The 16192-nt window shown below is 37.0% G+C and overlaps 1 protein-coding gene across 5 annotated transcripts in view; it reads left to right on the top strand.

Annotated features, from left to right (window-relative positions):
* NEBL (nebulette) overlaps nt 1–15937 on the top strand; it is a 255414-nt gene extending 239477 nt beyond the window's left edge. For all 5 annotated transcript variants that reach the window (XM_027450658.3, XM_072033688.1, XM_072033686.1 and 2 more), the window contains 2 exons: nt 4973–5088; nt 10986–15937. In XM_027450658.3, coding sequence (XP_027306459.1) covers nt 4973–5088; nt 10986–11162 — 293 coding nt within the window. In that variant the 3' untranslated portion in view covers nt 11163–15937. The remainder of the gene's footprint in view (nt 1–4972; nt 5089–10985) is intronic.
* The last annotated feature ends 255 nt before the right edge of the window (nt 15938–16192 follow it).

The raw sequence follows: 16192 nt of genomic DNA, 5'->3' as shown, positions 1-16192 counted from the left end.
ATGCCATTTTTGCCAACTGATGATAATATACTACTTTGTTCAAGGATATGATTGGTAATACAAATTGTAACCTAAAACGCTTTAAATATTTTAATGATGGGGAGCACCAGCCAACGTCTGGGAAAAGTGATAGAAACAACAACAACAACAAAAAACACCATGAAATACTGAGAACTGAAGTTACTGCTGTGACGCTTTCTGGAGAAGTCTTTTAGAAGGTGTCAATTGTTGTTATCCACCAGCTTCAATGCAGCAATAACAGATTACTGTTATTACTGTTATAACAGAGGAGTTGTGCTGTTTGGGCACTTGCCCACCCACATACACAACATGTGGGGCATCCATAAGGACCACAGAAGTGTGCTGTACACATACAGTTCCTCACGTGATTGCCTCACTTTGATAGTGTTTTCTGCTGCTTGGGACATAGCTGAATAATTTCTAAGGCAGGAACAGAAGAAATAAGGAACTAATAGCTATGGGACAGACTTTCCAAAGGAAGACCGTGAGGGCTGCTGTAGATGAGGCAACCTGTGGAAAAGAAGGAAGCATCAAGGCAAAATGGGAAGGAGTTAAATATACGTGGAGCAGCAGCTTCTTCTGTTTCAGGGGAGCTAATCAGCACAGAGATATATGATAATGCCATATTCTGTCTCTGTTGCAACTTCGCTGCTCCTTGGGAACTCTACAGACACAAAAATTAAATGAGTAATAATCATGATCCTTCTTTTTGCTTTCTGCTCTCTTGTGCTGCTGTTATTAAGAAATGTTGCAATGTTTTAGCTCTCTGTAGGCTTTCTACCTTGGTAATGAAACCATGAGTAGACATAACATCAAAACATGAAGTGAAAGAAATGCTTAAAAAAAAGTCTAAGAATAAGTGAAGTTATTCCACATATGGTCCAGTAAATGACATGTACTGTAGTAAATGGTAAAAATACAGTAGTTAGTAGAGGGGATACATTGTTTTACCATGGATCATCAAAGTTCTGCTGAACAAAAGAATTCAAGAGAGTTTAAGAATGGTGTTGGTAAAATATATCTTGGACCCTGCTCTTTAAATGATGGTTCTTTTCAGCATATTTTTTTTTTTATTTATTATTATTATTTTTTTTAGATATAACCTTGTGGCTATTTAATGCTCTCTTGATTATTCCTTTCCTGTTTCCACAGTCTGACCTTTTTGTTTCACGGTCATTCTTAAAGCTTGTCACACCCCATTGTCTGCTGCAGCATGTTGATACCAACTATCATTCTTTCAGGTTCTTCTGTTTCTGATGTTTCTTGTTTCAGAGGCTTCTCTGTGTTTGTCTTTTATCAAATTCATTCATTTTCCACTCTTGTTTCTCTGGGGAAGCCTATAAGGATATAGTAAGCAAAATATGATAAATTCCTTCTAGTAGATAATTTAAAATAAGTATCTGGCTTTATTCATAAGTGGAGCAAGAAAAAAAAAAAAAGAAAATTTTGGTACATCAGAATGCATCTGGTAAAGTCTTAATGCAACAAGAAAAAAATTCCACCTGTGCTTCTGGGAGCAATGGTCAACCCTCAGATCCCTCACCAATAAATCTGGCTTCAACTAAATGAATTTCATGTTCCACTACTGTGTTTTATTATTCCCTTAGGTTAACTAAAGCCATTGTTTTTGCTGCTGCTGCAGTCAGTGATGCTATAGAACTTTATACTTTGGTCTGAGCCAAAAGATTTCAGGTAACTATGGCCGATGATGATTAAAAACTTTTAAACTCTTTTTTTCTTCATCATTTTTATCTCACTTTGAGTTCAAACTCACTTTGTCACTAAAAACACAGCTCAGATCTGTTCTCTTCACTGATCTGCTTATTTACATGTATGTGCTTCCTAAAGTGTCTTCCAAATAGATAACATAAAAAAATTGTTAAAAACTGTTGATCTTTTATTTATTTATTCATTTGTTTTTTTACAGCCCCAGTAATATAGTATTCTTTTAATGAAATTAAAAAAAAAAAAGGTTGGAATTATTCAGTCAAATGTCTCCAACACTGATTTTATATATGCTCTCTAAATAAAAGACTGAAAGATACTTAGTGAAGCTGTGGAATCCTATAAATTCATTCTCTCTGTCTAGGAAGTTTTTCTAAAATTTTAGTTTCTTATGCGTCCCAAAATTTTCAGTGATTTACAAGGTATGTTTTACTCCCTTGGGCTTACATTTTCTGTTGTTGCAGGTAAAATTGTTGCAGATTCTCTGAGACAGTTTGACAGAATTCTCTCATTTTGTGAGAAGCTGATTGCAAAAGAGAAAAGCACATCTCAGACCGCTGCTGACATTTGTCACAAAGATGGGAGGCATGGGGTTATCCTCTCCAAAATAAACCCGTTGATTTGGAGTACATAATGAAGGAGACCATTAGTTGGCCTTGCACTGACAAGGGATGATTGGTAGGAATTAAGAAAGATCTGTTTTGTGGGGAAGGAATCAAGAGTCAATGGTTTCTACCAGTGCATTCACTTCTTTTAGGAAGACGAAAGGGATTCTCAGGGTGTCTGTCCCTGCCAAGGAAAAGCTGCTAGCCCTTTGTCACTGCAGAGCAGGCAGGATGCTGACTGATCAGCAGCCAGTGCTTGCTTAAGATACTTCTTCCTATGAAGTTAAAAAGTTCAAGCTGTGCTTGGATTTGAACCCACATGACCAATTTATTACTGGTTTGAGGAGATGAGGCTCTGTTGGCTTCTGTGAAGTGACCTATGTTTATGCTGGTAGTGAATTAGGCAAAATATATTCTTTCTGGCTTGATCGCAGAATCTTTGATTAAATTATGTTTTTCTCTATTTTCTCATGAAGGAATACATCTGGTCATGTAAAAATACCTTGTAACAACACTGAAACATAAATTAGTTGATGAACTACTTAGGACTATTCACTTAATGCATGATAATCCTGTGAGCATGTTAACGAGCAGCAATTCTCTGATGATTAAACTGCTTTAAAATGTCTTTGTACTCATATGTCATTAGAATGAACTTGGCACTTCTAAAACATCCATTATTCATCATGTTCCAGTGTTGCATCTGACTGTGTATCACTTTAATTTCAGTCACTTAACAAAGCAATCTATTCATTACAATAGTTTGCAACATGTTGTCTAAATCAGAAAAAAAAAATATTTAAATATACTGCATTACTTATCTCTGAAAATGTAGTAGAGTGAAAAATAATGTCCCAAATCATAATTACATACATAGTGCATTTCAATATGCTAACTAATGGATGTGTTTAGAAAAAAAACTTTGTTGAAATCAATGATATGGTTAGCTGGGAAAGCAGGTTAGGTAAAACACTTGGCTGAAAGCATAAGGCTGACCTTTATTTCAGAAATATTTCAGCAAATATTTTCTCAGTAATGTGTTTCCATGTGTATCTATTGTCCTGATCACTTGAGAAGGAGACAGGGACAGACCATTATTATTTCAAATATAAGTACTTGTTATATATATATATTTTACCCCCCTGCTTCTTAAGTATTTGTTCATTCAACAATTCCTAGGTCCTTCCATACATTGTGAACCCCATTAAATGCTATATTAGTTTTGCTCCTGTTTGAATCAGTGTATGATGGCTGCTCCAGAAGTGCTTCTTCGCTTCCCAGCAAGCCCAAGGGATATTTCTCACAAAACATCAGACTGCTGAGTGCCTCCATGTTTGAAGGTTTTTGACCCATGGGCTGTGTGAGCTCCATCTCTTGTAAGCAAAAGACAGCTTTTGTCAGACAAGTTAATAGAATACAGGCTAAATGGACCACTTGAAGATGTGTCAGTTGAGGTGCATTTTCTTAACAATATATAGCTTTTCAGTTGAACTAGTAAGATTATAGTAAATAGCAGTGGAGATGGGCTAATAACCTCTATACAAGCTGGAAAACCTTATTCTCAGGTTGATATTTTGTAACACATGCACAGACATGAGGTAACTAAACTTTTAATGATTAGATTTTGAAAACCACTTCAGCCTTAATTTTGCTTTAAAAATGTTTCCTGGACTTGCTGGGAAAATAGTGAATAGTCATCTATGCTCTGCTCTGTTTCTCAGAGATTTTTGTTCAATTTATTTATTTATTTATTTATTTTTAAATTCGGTCTGTTGCTGAATTTGGATGCTTGAACAGATATGGGGTTGCTAATACTTTCAAACAACAGATCTAGGGAGTCCTTGGTTGTATTAACTCTTTCAGCAGCTTTTGGTACAATAAAAGTCAGCTTATTAATAAACAACCTATGGATAATAGAATTGATAGAATTGTTAAAATTAATATGAACAAAGCATGTGTGAAAGAGAGGGAGCAATTGTGTGGTTAAGACAAACTGTAAAAGAGGTGGACTTGGAAAGATTTAAATAACCATAGATCTGGCTGAGATTGTTGATGGAATCAGAATAAACTAAGAAACCCAACTGTGGACTCATGTTTTTACATTCCTGTCTCTTGCTGTGAATCAGTCTTTGTTTGTAGCCCAATACATAAGAGTTTGCAATGAGTTAGGAACTAATCGTGGGGAATGTCTGTTGAAGCATTTTAAATGTGTACTGATATAAAGCTTTTTTCATCAATCTTTCATTGAAAAATGGCAGTTTATGGCACATGATACTTAGTGTGTTGTCAATGACAGTATCAAAATTCAGCTAGTGGTGTCTCAAGCGTTAGTATGCCTTTCTATGGTCAGATTCCTTAAGGCATATTAAGCTTTTCCTTCCAACTAACCTTGATAGCATTTGGAGATATATTGCTCTAACTTTGGCTACATTAATGTATAATTCAACCTATGGAAGCCTTATGTTGTATATGGGAATAATTCTTAACTATTTCATACTGAGAAATTGATATTTATGAAGGAAATAATCTACAGGTTCTACAGATTGCTGGATAAGGACTTTTAAAAAATATTTTTTATTTTTTAATTTCCATTAATGTGTCTATATTTCTTTAACACACAGCCCCTGTTCTCCCTGGGGCCTATCAGCAAAGCCAGTCCCAAGGATATGGATACATGCACCAGACCAGTATGTCATCCATGAGGTCAATGCATTCACAGCCTCATTCAGCAGGCCTGGTGAGTATTGAATTTCATTTGGCAAGCAACATCATCATCAATTGTGAAATCTCCTAAATACGAGTAAATGGTCTCCTTGAGTTTTACAGTTGGTCTATTTGACTGTCCTAATTGTAAATGGTAGTCCTAATGTATGAAAAGGCACTGGCAAGAGCTTTTATGTCAGAATGTATCATAAAAATATATTTATGATCTCCAGAAGGCAGAAAAATAGCTGCATCTTCCACCCGCTAATAGTAGTAAATGTTTGGATACTATTTCACAGGGTGAGCTTTGATGATGTACTGTGTGACGAAATTGGGATCCTAGTACAGGATGAAAATCTCTTATGATCACTCTGTTGCTTTAAATTTGTTTAATTCTTTTTGACTTGTTGATTTTGTACTAGCAGACTTTATGCCTGTCCATATTACTTATCTTAGCTTGTATAAAACTAGCTTAGACTCTATTAGATCCTTTCCAATTCAAGAGAAAAGTCACACAAACACTTGTCTGATCCAAACTGAGTTACACTGTTGGGAGATTGAGAAGCTTTATCATCAAACAATGGCCACAGTCATGAAGTTCCTGATTGTATTGTATTTTTATTTAAGACTCCATGCTATTTTATATTGTAAAAGTTGCTGTTTAAGAGCAGGGGATCTAGATGATTGCATCTTTAGGTGAGCCAATAACCTGGGAAACTCTTTGGATACCTACCTGCATGACAACCATGAGGTGGCTGGTACTGGAATCAGCCATTCATTCTCAAGGCACTTGGGGAGTTGGCTGCTTTCCAAAAGGGCCAGAGTCAAAAAAGTTGTTGAGATGGGAGCCTGGGCTTTGCCAGCAGACTTTCAAGTGAGTGGGAAGCAAAGGAAACAGGCTTCAAATGCAGCATATAGAGAATGGAGATACCTGAAAAATCTAAAATCTACTTAACAGTCTTCGTCACTATGTGGGCAGGTGGAAGGCCAATATTCCTTAAGACACATCACAAGACAAATACTTAAGACAGTCACCCTCCCTGTAGTGACAACTGTGCTCCAGAAGAGGCCTTTTTGACACAGCTATAAACCTGGCATGCTCCCTTGTCTTTCTGCCTTGACATCAAAAGTCTTTTCTTTAGCCTGTGCAGCTTGTCCAGTTGTGTAGGGTGTGTTACCCTCAGCTGCTAGGCCAGTACAAGGGAGTCTCAGAGCACGCTGTGGGGATCCCCTGTTTGGGGATATGCTTAAGTGTAGTGATTTGTGCAGACTGAAGAAGGTAGCCTTACAGTGCTTTTCAAATCCAGTGTGGATGTGTCCTTAGAGATCTGATAGACTTGCGCAGTGTTAGGTTCATTTCTTTCAGTTTACTGGTTGGTCTTGGGCTTGTAGCAGTACTGCCAGAGATGCAGCATGGTCTGGATAAGCCACCCTGAGGGAAGAAAGAAAAAAGAGAAAAAAATAAGAGGGGGAAGAGACTGGAGGGAAAGAAGTGACAGCCTGAATACTGGTTTCAGAGCACAGGTGGATTCTGAAACTTGTCTAAAAGCAATGAAAGTGACGGTCACACATCAGTGTCTCAGTTTGGCTGGAACTTCTCCAGGGTGAGAATGATTAGGACCTCATGGGATATATTAGGGTGGGGATGACTAAAGAGGTAGCTGCTGTAGTAAAACCTGCTCCTTTCAGACCATTTGTTGCATTGTTAACAAATCAGGGTCTCCAGAAGACATAATTATATTACAATCGTACCTACTAATTTCCTATAGTGGGAAATAGAAAGCTTCTAATTTCTATTTGTTTTATTTATTGTCTACTTAATTTTGAACTGTGTTTTGTATCAGGCATGATCTTAACACAGTTTTTGAGTAGATTTTTTTTTTTTTTTTCTGAATTAATTGCATTATTTCTGATTCTTAGCTTTTGCTGACTTCCTATAAGCATAATGGTCTGGGTTAAACTGTTGCTCAGTATACAGGATATTTTATAACAGCCCTCTGAAGGCTTTGTACAGGCTTTGTTGGCCTCTTTGGAAAATAACAGGGTGTTCTGAAGCCCTTATGTAGCTAAAAGTGTTAGGAAAACAAAACCCAGGTTGCAAGTTGGCTTTCTTTGATAGCTGCTCTATGTGAAGGATGCTGCAACAGGTACTTCTCCTTGCAAGGACAGATCCAGAGGATAAGCATAAACTGATGGATGAACTGGAAATATGCATCTGTCAGCTCACATCTGGCTGAGGAGCTGGGAATATGACAGCTCAACTTTGGTACTTCATATGCACAAGGCTTACTGCTCTTTTCTAAGCAGTAGATACAAGATAGACCTTTGAGGAAGTAGGAAGTAAGGGCATATTTGACTGTTTTACAAACCCCCAACCTTTTCTTATACCCTCTTGTGCTCTCAGACCTGCTAAACTCACTACTGACAGAGGAATGATTCACTAAAATACATTTTAAAAATCCGTGCTTTGAGTCCTTTAAGCATTGTAATTCTCAATTATATAGCCCAGACTACATTCTGAAGTGATAATTAGGCATTAAAAGCTAACGGGATTATTATGGAGATTTCTCCTGACAGCCATTTAGCACCTAATTAGGTGTTAAGGCCATAAATTTAGGTTCCACGGCAGCATTTAGGGCCCTAATAATTTTTTTTTTTTTTTTTTTTTTTTTTTTTAAGTTTGAAATTGCCAGCTCAACTCCACAACTTTGCCACCATAAAGGAGACAGCAGTAGTATGTACCACGATGTTCTAAGGATGACTGAGCATTCTTCTGGTTGAGCAAAAACTTCTTAGTTTTCTTCCAATATATGTTAGCCTAATAATACATTTAACCTCTTCTCCAGTCTTCCTTCATTCAAAGGAGGCATATAAGCATGGCTCAGGGGAAAATCCATTCCTTGGCTTATGCCAGGCATGGACTTATTACCATTTATATTAAATGAATTCTTTTTTTTTGGAAACAAACTGCTTAAAGGACTAACTGCTGCTGAGCTCATTATAATAGCGTATCTTTCACTGTTTTTGGAGTTAATTTCAAGGCTCAGTGGAGAGATCAGTGGAAATAGTTGGAAAAAAATAAGGTTCTCAAAGGCAGAGACCATTCCCTAGGGTTTCTGACCACTAGTTTTCTGGTTTGTGAATCTTTAAGGAATTTTTAGTGGTGATAGAACCCTCCAACTGTTTCCTTTGATGCATTGCATATGCAATGGTGCTTTCTTTCATCATCTTACATGAACCCTTGGAAGATATGAAAGAACTACCAAGAAACCACATAACTCAGGCTTAAGGTCTGTCTTGGTCATAGGCTGTAGGGCAGCAATATTACAAGGCATAGCAACGAACAGTTGTACAGAGTAAGATAGAAATGTATTTATAGAGTAGGCTTGTCAGGCAAGGAAGTGGTCTACAGTGTTTAACCAAAAGTTGATTTCTCTAGTGTTTAATCTGTTTTACCAATCATAAAGCCAGAATTGAGACCTAAAGGGTATTTTCTAGCATGGAAGCAGTTATAATGAGTTGTCTTGTTGTGTTTGGGTTAAATAACCCCAAATGACCTAAGTGTGATAAATGACTCACTGTGTCATTTATGGGTATTTCCGTTGTTTCTGGAGATGATTTCATTAAAAAAAAAAACCAAACTCAAAATACACATATATGAGATCGAACTAAAATTAATCCAGAGTTATTTTCCTCAGGTAGGAAGAAGACCAAACCTTGCTCTCTCTTAAAAGATTTGTACAGTTGTACTAGACATTAACTCAAACACTAACTTTCTTTTTTCTTTTTTTTTTTTTTTTTTCTTTTTAAACATTTTACTCTTTAAATCACTTTGCCAGAAACAAACAAACAAACCAGCATATATGATGACATACAAGAAGGAGCTTATAGGGCAAGTTGGTTATTATCGGTGATGCTTGAATTACTCTTGAATTCTGTCTAGATACATGGGAAAGAAAGCACTCTTGGAAATTTAAAAAGTTTTGTTCTGCTATTAAGAAAGGAAGGGTTTCCAATGGGTTAGAAAAGCCACTTTGAATACCAGTAAATGGTAGCATTTTGTTAGTTTTGAGTGGAAATACATTATCTATTTAGAAAGAAAATGGAAGTCTTTGCCTACAGCTGACAGAAGTGTAGAATAATTTACCTTAGCTAATGACAGGCCTTCTTGTTCTGTTTAGGTTAATCTTTTATCTGAATATGCAAAAGTGAGTATTCGGAAAAAAAATAAAATAAAATTGTAGGCTTCTTGAAATCTTTTTGAGTCTTGTTTTCATTAGATAATGTTGTATTCATTATTCTTAATTTAGGGTATGTGGTGGTTTTACCTAGCTGGGCTGCTGAACTCCACCACAACTGCTCTTTCACTCCCCCTCCACAAAGGGAAAAGGGGAGAAAACATGATGGAAAAGACTCAAGGGTTGAGATAAGGACAGGGAGATCACTCAACAATTATTGTCACAGGCAAAACAGACGGAACATAGGGAGATTAATATACTTCATTACCTATTACTAACAGGCTAGAGCAGTGGGAAAGTAAAAGCAAACTAAAAACATCTTCTTCCATCTACCCTCTTCTACCTCCTCCCCCTGAGTGGTGCAGGGGAACAGGGAATGGGAGCTGTGGTCAGCCTGTATGACACAGCTCCATGTGGGGTCCCTCCCACAGGATGCTGTCCTTCCCAAATTGATTCTGTGGGGGCTGCCCAGAGGCAGCAGCTCTTCAAGAACTGCTCCCACACGGCTCCGTACCACGGGGTCCATCCCCCAGGAGCAAACTGCTCCAGCATGGGTCCCCCATGGATGGCAGCTCTCTCCAGCCCCCCTGCTTCTGCAGGGGCTCCTCTCCACGGGCTGCAGCTCTGGCCCGGGGCCTGCTCTTATGTGGCCTCCTCCAGGCCACGTCCACCTGCTCCACTGGGGGCTCCTCCACAGGCTGCAGCATGGAGATCTGCTCCATGTGGGACCCATGGGCTGCAGGGGGACAGCCTGCTCCACCAGGGGCCTCTCCACAGGCCACGGGAACTGCTGCTGCATGCCTGGAGCACCTCCTGATGCACCGACCTTGGGGTCTGCAGCACTAGTTCTCACTGCTTGCTCTCCCAGCTGCTTTTGCGCAGAAGGTTTTCTTTTTCCTCCTTCCTCAAATTTGCTCTCACAGAGGCACAAACAACACTGGTTATTGACTCAGCTCTGGCCAGGGGCGGGTCCCTTTTGGAGCTGGCTCTGATCTGATGTGGGGCAGTTTCTGGATTTGTCTCACAGAGGCCACCCCTGCAGCCCCCCACTGCCCAAACCTTGCCATATAAACCCAACACAGAGTAAAATCCTAATGAGATGAAGGACTTTCAAAGAGAAGGCAAAGCTAATGAACTGGATGAAAACCACATTTCTTTTCTGTAGTGAAGACGTAGGAAAAGCTGTTTGGGAATCATGCAAATGGGCTGCAGAAACACAGCTAGCTATGGCAGGACATAATGAACTGTTACCAGTGTATACAGGAAACAACAGCTGGAATATTTCAAGAGACAGTGAATAGTCTGAAATCTGTTTGTATGAAGACTTTGAATGATGTTTCACAAAAAATAATTATTTTGGTACTCAGAAAAAGGGATTAGATTAATTGACTGTTTGTCAGGGCAGGGGGTAGTATATTGTTTCTTTTCAACAGGTAACTTGTATGATTTCTCTCTCTGCCTTGCTCCTTTTTATTTTATTTTATTTTATTTTATTTTATTTTATTTTATTTTATTTTATTTTATTTTATTTTATTTTATTTTATTTTATTTTATTTTATTTTATTTTATTTTATTTTTAAAATATATGTACATATATATTTAATACAGCTCTTCTTTTCTGAGCAAAGATGAGAAAGAAAGTATTTCTGCTTAGGCCAGAGACTTTACAACCTTGTTTTCTTTCCTTCAACAGAGAACATACAGAGCTATGTATGACTACAGTGCTCAAGATGAAGACGAAGTTTCCTTCAGGGATGGTGACTATATCATCAATGTGCAACCAATTGATGATGGCTGGATGTATGGTACTGTTCAGAGAACTGGGAAAACAGGAATGCTTCCAGCAAATTATATTGAGTTTGTTAACTAACTTTTGTCTCTAGTTCTTTGAGGTTTATTATGATTTACTCAAAATCTAACCTTTTAGAAAGTCAGAAGAATCTTTTAAGACCACATGCTCATTACTTTATCACTGCTATAACTGTCTGCATTCTCATTTAGAGTCTTTTAAAGTAAAGACAAATAAACAAGAAGCTTAGAGCTTTGAAAACAGCATTGCTTATAATAGTGCTCCCTTTATAAAAAAAAAAAAAAAAAAGGAACACAAAACTTATATCGAAGCCTGGTGCTGCTAATCTTATAAAGATTTTGGTCAATTAGCTGTAAAGGGGAAATAGCTTCTCTCTACATCTCAGAGGTTATTTCTCTTTATAGTAACCATGAAATTGATTCATTTCTTCTGGCACTCTGAAGTCAAAAGAGGTTAACACACTGAATTTGATCACATCTTCCGATTATTAAGGAGATGTTTAATGTTTGAGACGTTAGTGTTCTAATAAAAGTGTTGGGTAGAAAATTCAATCATTTGAAATAATGACAAGTAATATATTTGTAAAACAAACAAACAAAAAAACACTACTGCCCAACAGCCTGACAATAAGAAAGGTCTGTTTTGACAGCAACACTTTGCCAACTCTTCCTTGCCCACGTTTTTTTCTGGATTATCCATTTTCTTTTAATCACAACAGTGACCTCTTCTATCAGCTTTGCTTGCATCCCAGTCCATCAGTTAGGTCCATGCCTGGCTTCATGGTTCTTCAGTATCTTTTCCACAGCAAATTCCTTGCAGAGACTATCTAGAGTATAAAAACAGTCAGCTCTTCTGTTTCTTTCTAAAACTACTTAGCATTTAAGTAGAAATTTCCACTAGGGAAATGTATGACCAATACTTCATATTCCTTTACTTTCCCCTGTACTGCTGTAAATAGCCTGTGTGAGGCCCCAGTGCTGTGCAGTCACACAAAGTGTGCAGTCACAACCCTCCATCTTTTCACAAGTAACTCGCTTAATGGCTGCTTTACTGATGAGCTAATGCACCTACCCCTGCTGCAGAAATATTTGCACCTCCATTGAAGGGTGGAGAAGAGCTCTGGTTATTGTAGTGCATTTCAGCTCAGTGGCCTATTGCTTCTGTTTCCTCAAAAATGTTGGCGATTCAACAGTGAGTTATATGCTTACAAAATGATTAATGAAGGAGAAATATATATATTTTTTAACTGATTTATTGTTTTTCATAACTGACACTGAAAGTAAAACTAACCAAACAAAAGTCCAACGTATTCTCTTCCATCACGCTTCAGGTTAGCCATGTGTAGAAAACAGTAACAATATTTTGCTGACAAACTTTCACATGTGCTCTTTGGTGCCCATGAACTTATGATCCGAAGTACAGGATCCAGGTCTTTGTCAGTGAGGCTGAGAGAAAGAGATCAAATAATTGGTGACCTGTGAGGGACTAGTTGAGCAGGCCTGAGTCACAAGGGAATTCCTTTAGCTTTATTGCAATGCCAGGAGCGTGCCGTGTTCCCTCCCAGGGTGAAACTCTGGGGGGAAGGAAAAGAGAGTAAAAGATCCATGTGGGAACTTACTCATAAGGATGCATATAAGAGTAAGGAAGAAAGTGTGTTTGCTGATGGTATAACTTCTGGTGTTCAGCTATGTGATAGAGAATTTAATTTTGGAATAGCTGTCAGAATATTGAATCTACACTGGCATTCTTTTATGTCTGAAATTTTAAAAGTAGAACTAAATGTAGAGATTATGGATAATTTGATATTTTTTTATTTCACAAAATAAGGAAGCCTGCAGTATAGTATGTCTTTAAACAACAAAGAAGACAATGTCGCTCTATCACATCTGAAATTTGCAACTGAAATCTGTCAGTACAAACACTTCCTAGTTCTATTTCTGAATATCGTTAGGAACTGGAGAGCTTAATGCATTTCTTTCCCTGTTCTTAACAAAGGGCAGGTTCCAGGCTGCCAAACAGAGGATGGAATGACTGCATTAAAAAAAAAAAAGTCTGTGGAATTGTGTTGCTTTCTTGTCTACTGCCTAATTTCAAGGCTAAAGCTGACCAGGAGCATCTAACTTCAAAAAATGTGGTTTACAACCAGGAATGTGATTCTGTAAATGTGCAATCTGTATGGGTCACATTGCTGTCATTTAAAATTCTTGAAAAATGAGGGCTGTAATAGACCCTTATGCATTACTGTTGACTTCCACATTAAATTAGCTAGCTCTGCAAGTCAAATGGCTTTTTCAAAAGGCTGATATGGTAGGCTCAGCTAGAAGCTCTCTAAAAAAAAAAAGCAGTCTTCCTCTGCATTGGTTTTCATCACCAGCCATCAACAGCAGAGAGAGGAATCCCATTTTATGGTGGCTGGCAAATTTTTCTGATGATGCCTGAGGCAGAATTGGATATCACTTGCTGCTGTGCTGCTCTATTAGCTCTGTAATGCTGACAACAATAAAAGCTAGTTGTCAGTTTGCTAACAAACTGACTGGAAAAGAAAGTAGGGAATAAATAAATTGCATGAAGTTGCAATTTTTAGTGATTTACAAAAAAAGAAACTCTCAACCTATAAATACACCAGTGTTCTTCCTACGTCAGACTTCCAGTCTTGAATGTATAGTGAAAAGTAAATCAGAAAATGAATATTTGATCTCAATGGAGGATTATGTGGAGCTAAACAATGGAAATAAAATTTCCTTTATGAATTTTGAATATTCAGTAACCTGGCAAAGCACCTAAAGCAATTTGCAAAATAAAAAAGGTCAAGAAAACAAAGCATATGAATTGTATTTCTGATGAAAATGGTATGTCAGCAGAATTATTAGGGTCTGTTTTAAGTTACTCATTTATGTAGTCAGGTTTTTTATGTTGTATGTGCTTAGTAATTCTTGCTCTTTTGGCATGTTTCATCATCTTTAATGTAAAACAGCCTTTATTTATTCTCACTGGGAAAATTTGTTCTAAGCAGTGCTATCAAAGGCCCAATATTACCAGAGTGCAATTTTCAAAATGTTTTATAAAATCTAAAATTTGTAATGTAGGGAGAATAGGTCAACAACCAATTCGGACAAGTGCAGGTTTCACAAGGCATATGTTGGAGCATCAGTTGTGTGAAGGGGTGATGTTGTATGTTGTATACAGATGTTGTATGCTGTCCTGTCACTTTAAAAATGTATATTCCTTTTTAACACAGCCTTGTTCCCTCACTATACTTTATTCCTGTAAACATTTTTTTTTTTTTTCCCCTGGGGAAAGGAACAGACTTTGAAGGAGACAAATTTCCCAAGATGTTCCAAAGTTCAGGCTGGAAGTTCACACATTCCCATGTTAAGCATTTTAGAAACAAAGAAATTATGATGTGCTATTGTTCTTACATATATTTAAATATAAGTATAGAAAACTACATAGAGCATATTCATACATATACACAAGAACAAATGGGTGCCTTGCTTTTCATTACTCTTTCTTGCCTGGCTAATCTTCATTTTCTAAACAAAGCTACTTACAGATACTGCAGTTTGTAATTTTTCATTATGGAACATTAGCATTTAATCTTGATGAAACAGGGTTTTCTTGATTACATTTGACATACCATAAACCACTTCAGCAGATTGGGATTTGACAGAGAATCACCTCCCATGGATTGTATTTGTGACAAATGTGTCCCTACTGAGTGTTCCTCGGGGATATGAAAGGTCTCCAATACTTGGGAAAGGTAATAATTTTAGTTTTTATTGTACAGTGATGGCATGTCATCTTGTACAATGAAAAAGAAATGACAAATATGGAAGTCTTTGGCAGAAAGTGGTACAGGGTATAAAATGTTAGATTTTAATTATGTTGATTAATACTCCATTTAAAATACAGAATAAGCTTTAGTTAGTAAATGTTTAAATAATATACTGCAACAGACAAAAGATGCTGTTGAAAGATCTCCAAACTGATGTGCTGGCAAATGCAAAGTACTGGTGAGCTGTAGAAGAACAAACCATTTTGCAGTGCTTTAGTGATTTTCTCCAGCTTTATGCCATAGGAACCCCTTCATTCCTTTTGAAGGAAAACCTGAAAGCTATATTTCCTAAACTGCCTGCACTACAACAGTATATTCAAAGAAATTTCATATGCTTCTTGTGTCTGATAAATAGAATTTGCATATTGTACTTAAGTTGTAATCCAGTTGTTGTTGACATTTGTTTAATTATTATTATTTTAGGGGGGAAAATAAGCTATACTGTAGCATTTCAATCATGTGTATTTAATAGTACTATTAGAAATTGCTAGACCATTGGAAGACAGCAATGACTGTGTTGACATTGATTAGCATGATGTGGAAAACCTCTCAGCTGTTGGTTTTTGCAGTGTGACATAAAAAGCAAAAATGAACCGCTGTGCAGTTTGGCTTATGTTTGCTTTCAAGTGTGTAAAGTTTTAGTTATTTTGTAAAACTGTATTGTATTTGGGAGTATACAGTTCTGAAGGTAACAATTGTTTTTCAAAGGACAGATATACTTACTCTTGGATCATATGATGTATCATCTTAATTTGGCTTTTGTTATGCAGAAAGTTAACACCAGCTATTAAAATATATTTTAGTAGAAATGCTTTAATTCCTGTTTCTTCCTCTACACTGTGAATATTTAAGCCTTGGTGGACTAGAGCAACATCATGCTGCCCAAAGTACTAACCTATGCAAACTAGTTCACATTTTAGTTGATGTCACAGTGGATGTAACATAAAAATTTATTTTGCGTAACATTGAACGTCATTCAAATAAAATATTAAACCCAGCATTATGTATGTATTATATTCATGAACAATGCTCTTCAAAGCTATCATTCCCATTAAAAAAAACTAAGTTGTATATTGTTTTAGCTAACGATGCTTTGAATTTTCAAACTTAAGTGGAATATATAGCCCTATTATTTTTCAAGCTCGATCTCAAGAAATGGTTTGTTAAAGCAGCAGTTTATTTCAGAAATGCACTCTCTTCCAGGTTACTTTGCCTTTTTCAGTCTGTGTCTGTAACCCTTCATTAGAACAGCAAG

This window comes from Anas platyrhynchos, chromosome 2 (genome assembly GCF_047663525.1).
Source record: "Anas platyrhynchos isolate ZD024472 breed Pekin duck chromosome 2, IASCAAS_PekinDuck_T2T, whole genome shotgun sequence".
NCBI classification, from domain to species: domain Eukaryota; kingdom Metazoa; phylum Chordata; class Aves; order Anseriformes; family Anatidae; genus Anas; species Anas platyrhynchos.
The sequence above is the reverse complement of the archived record's forward strand: the minus strand, read 5'-3'. Positions and strand labels throughout refer to the sequence as shown.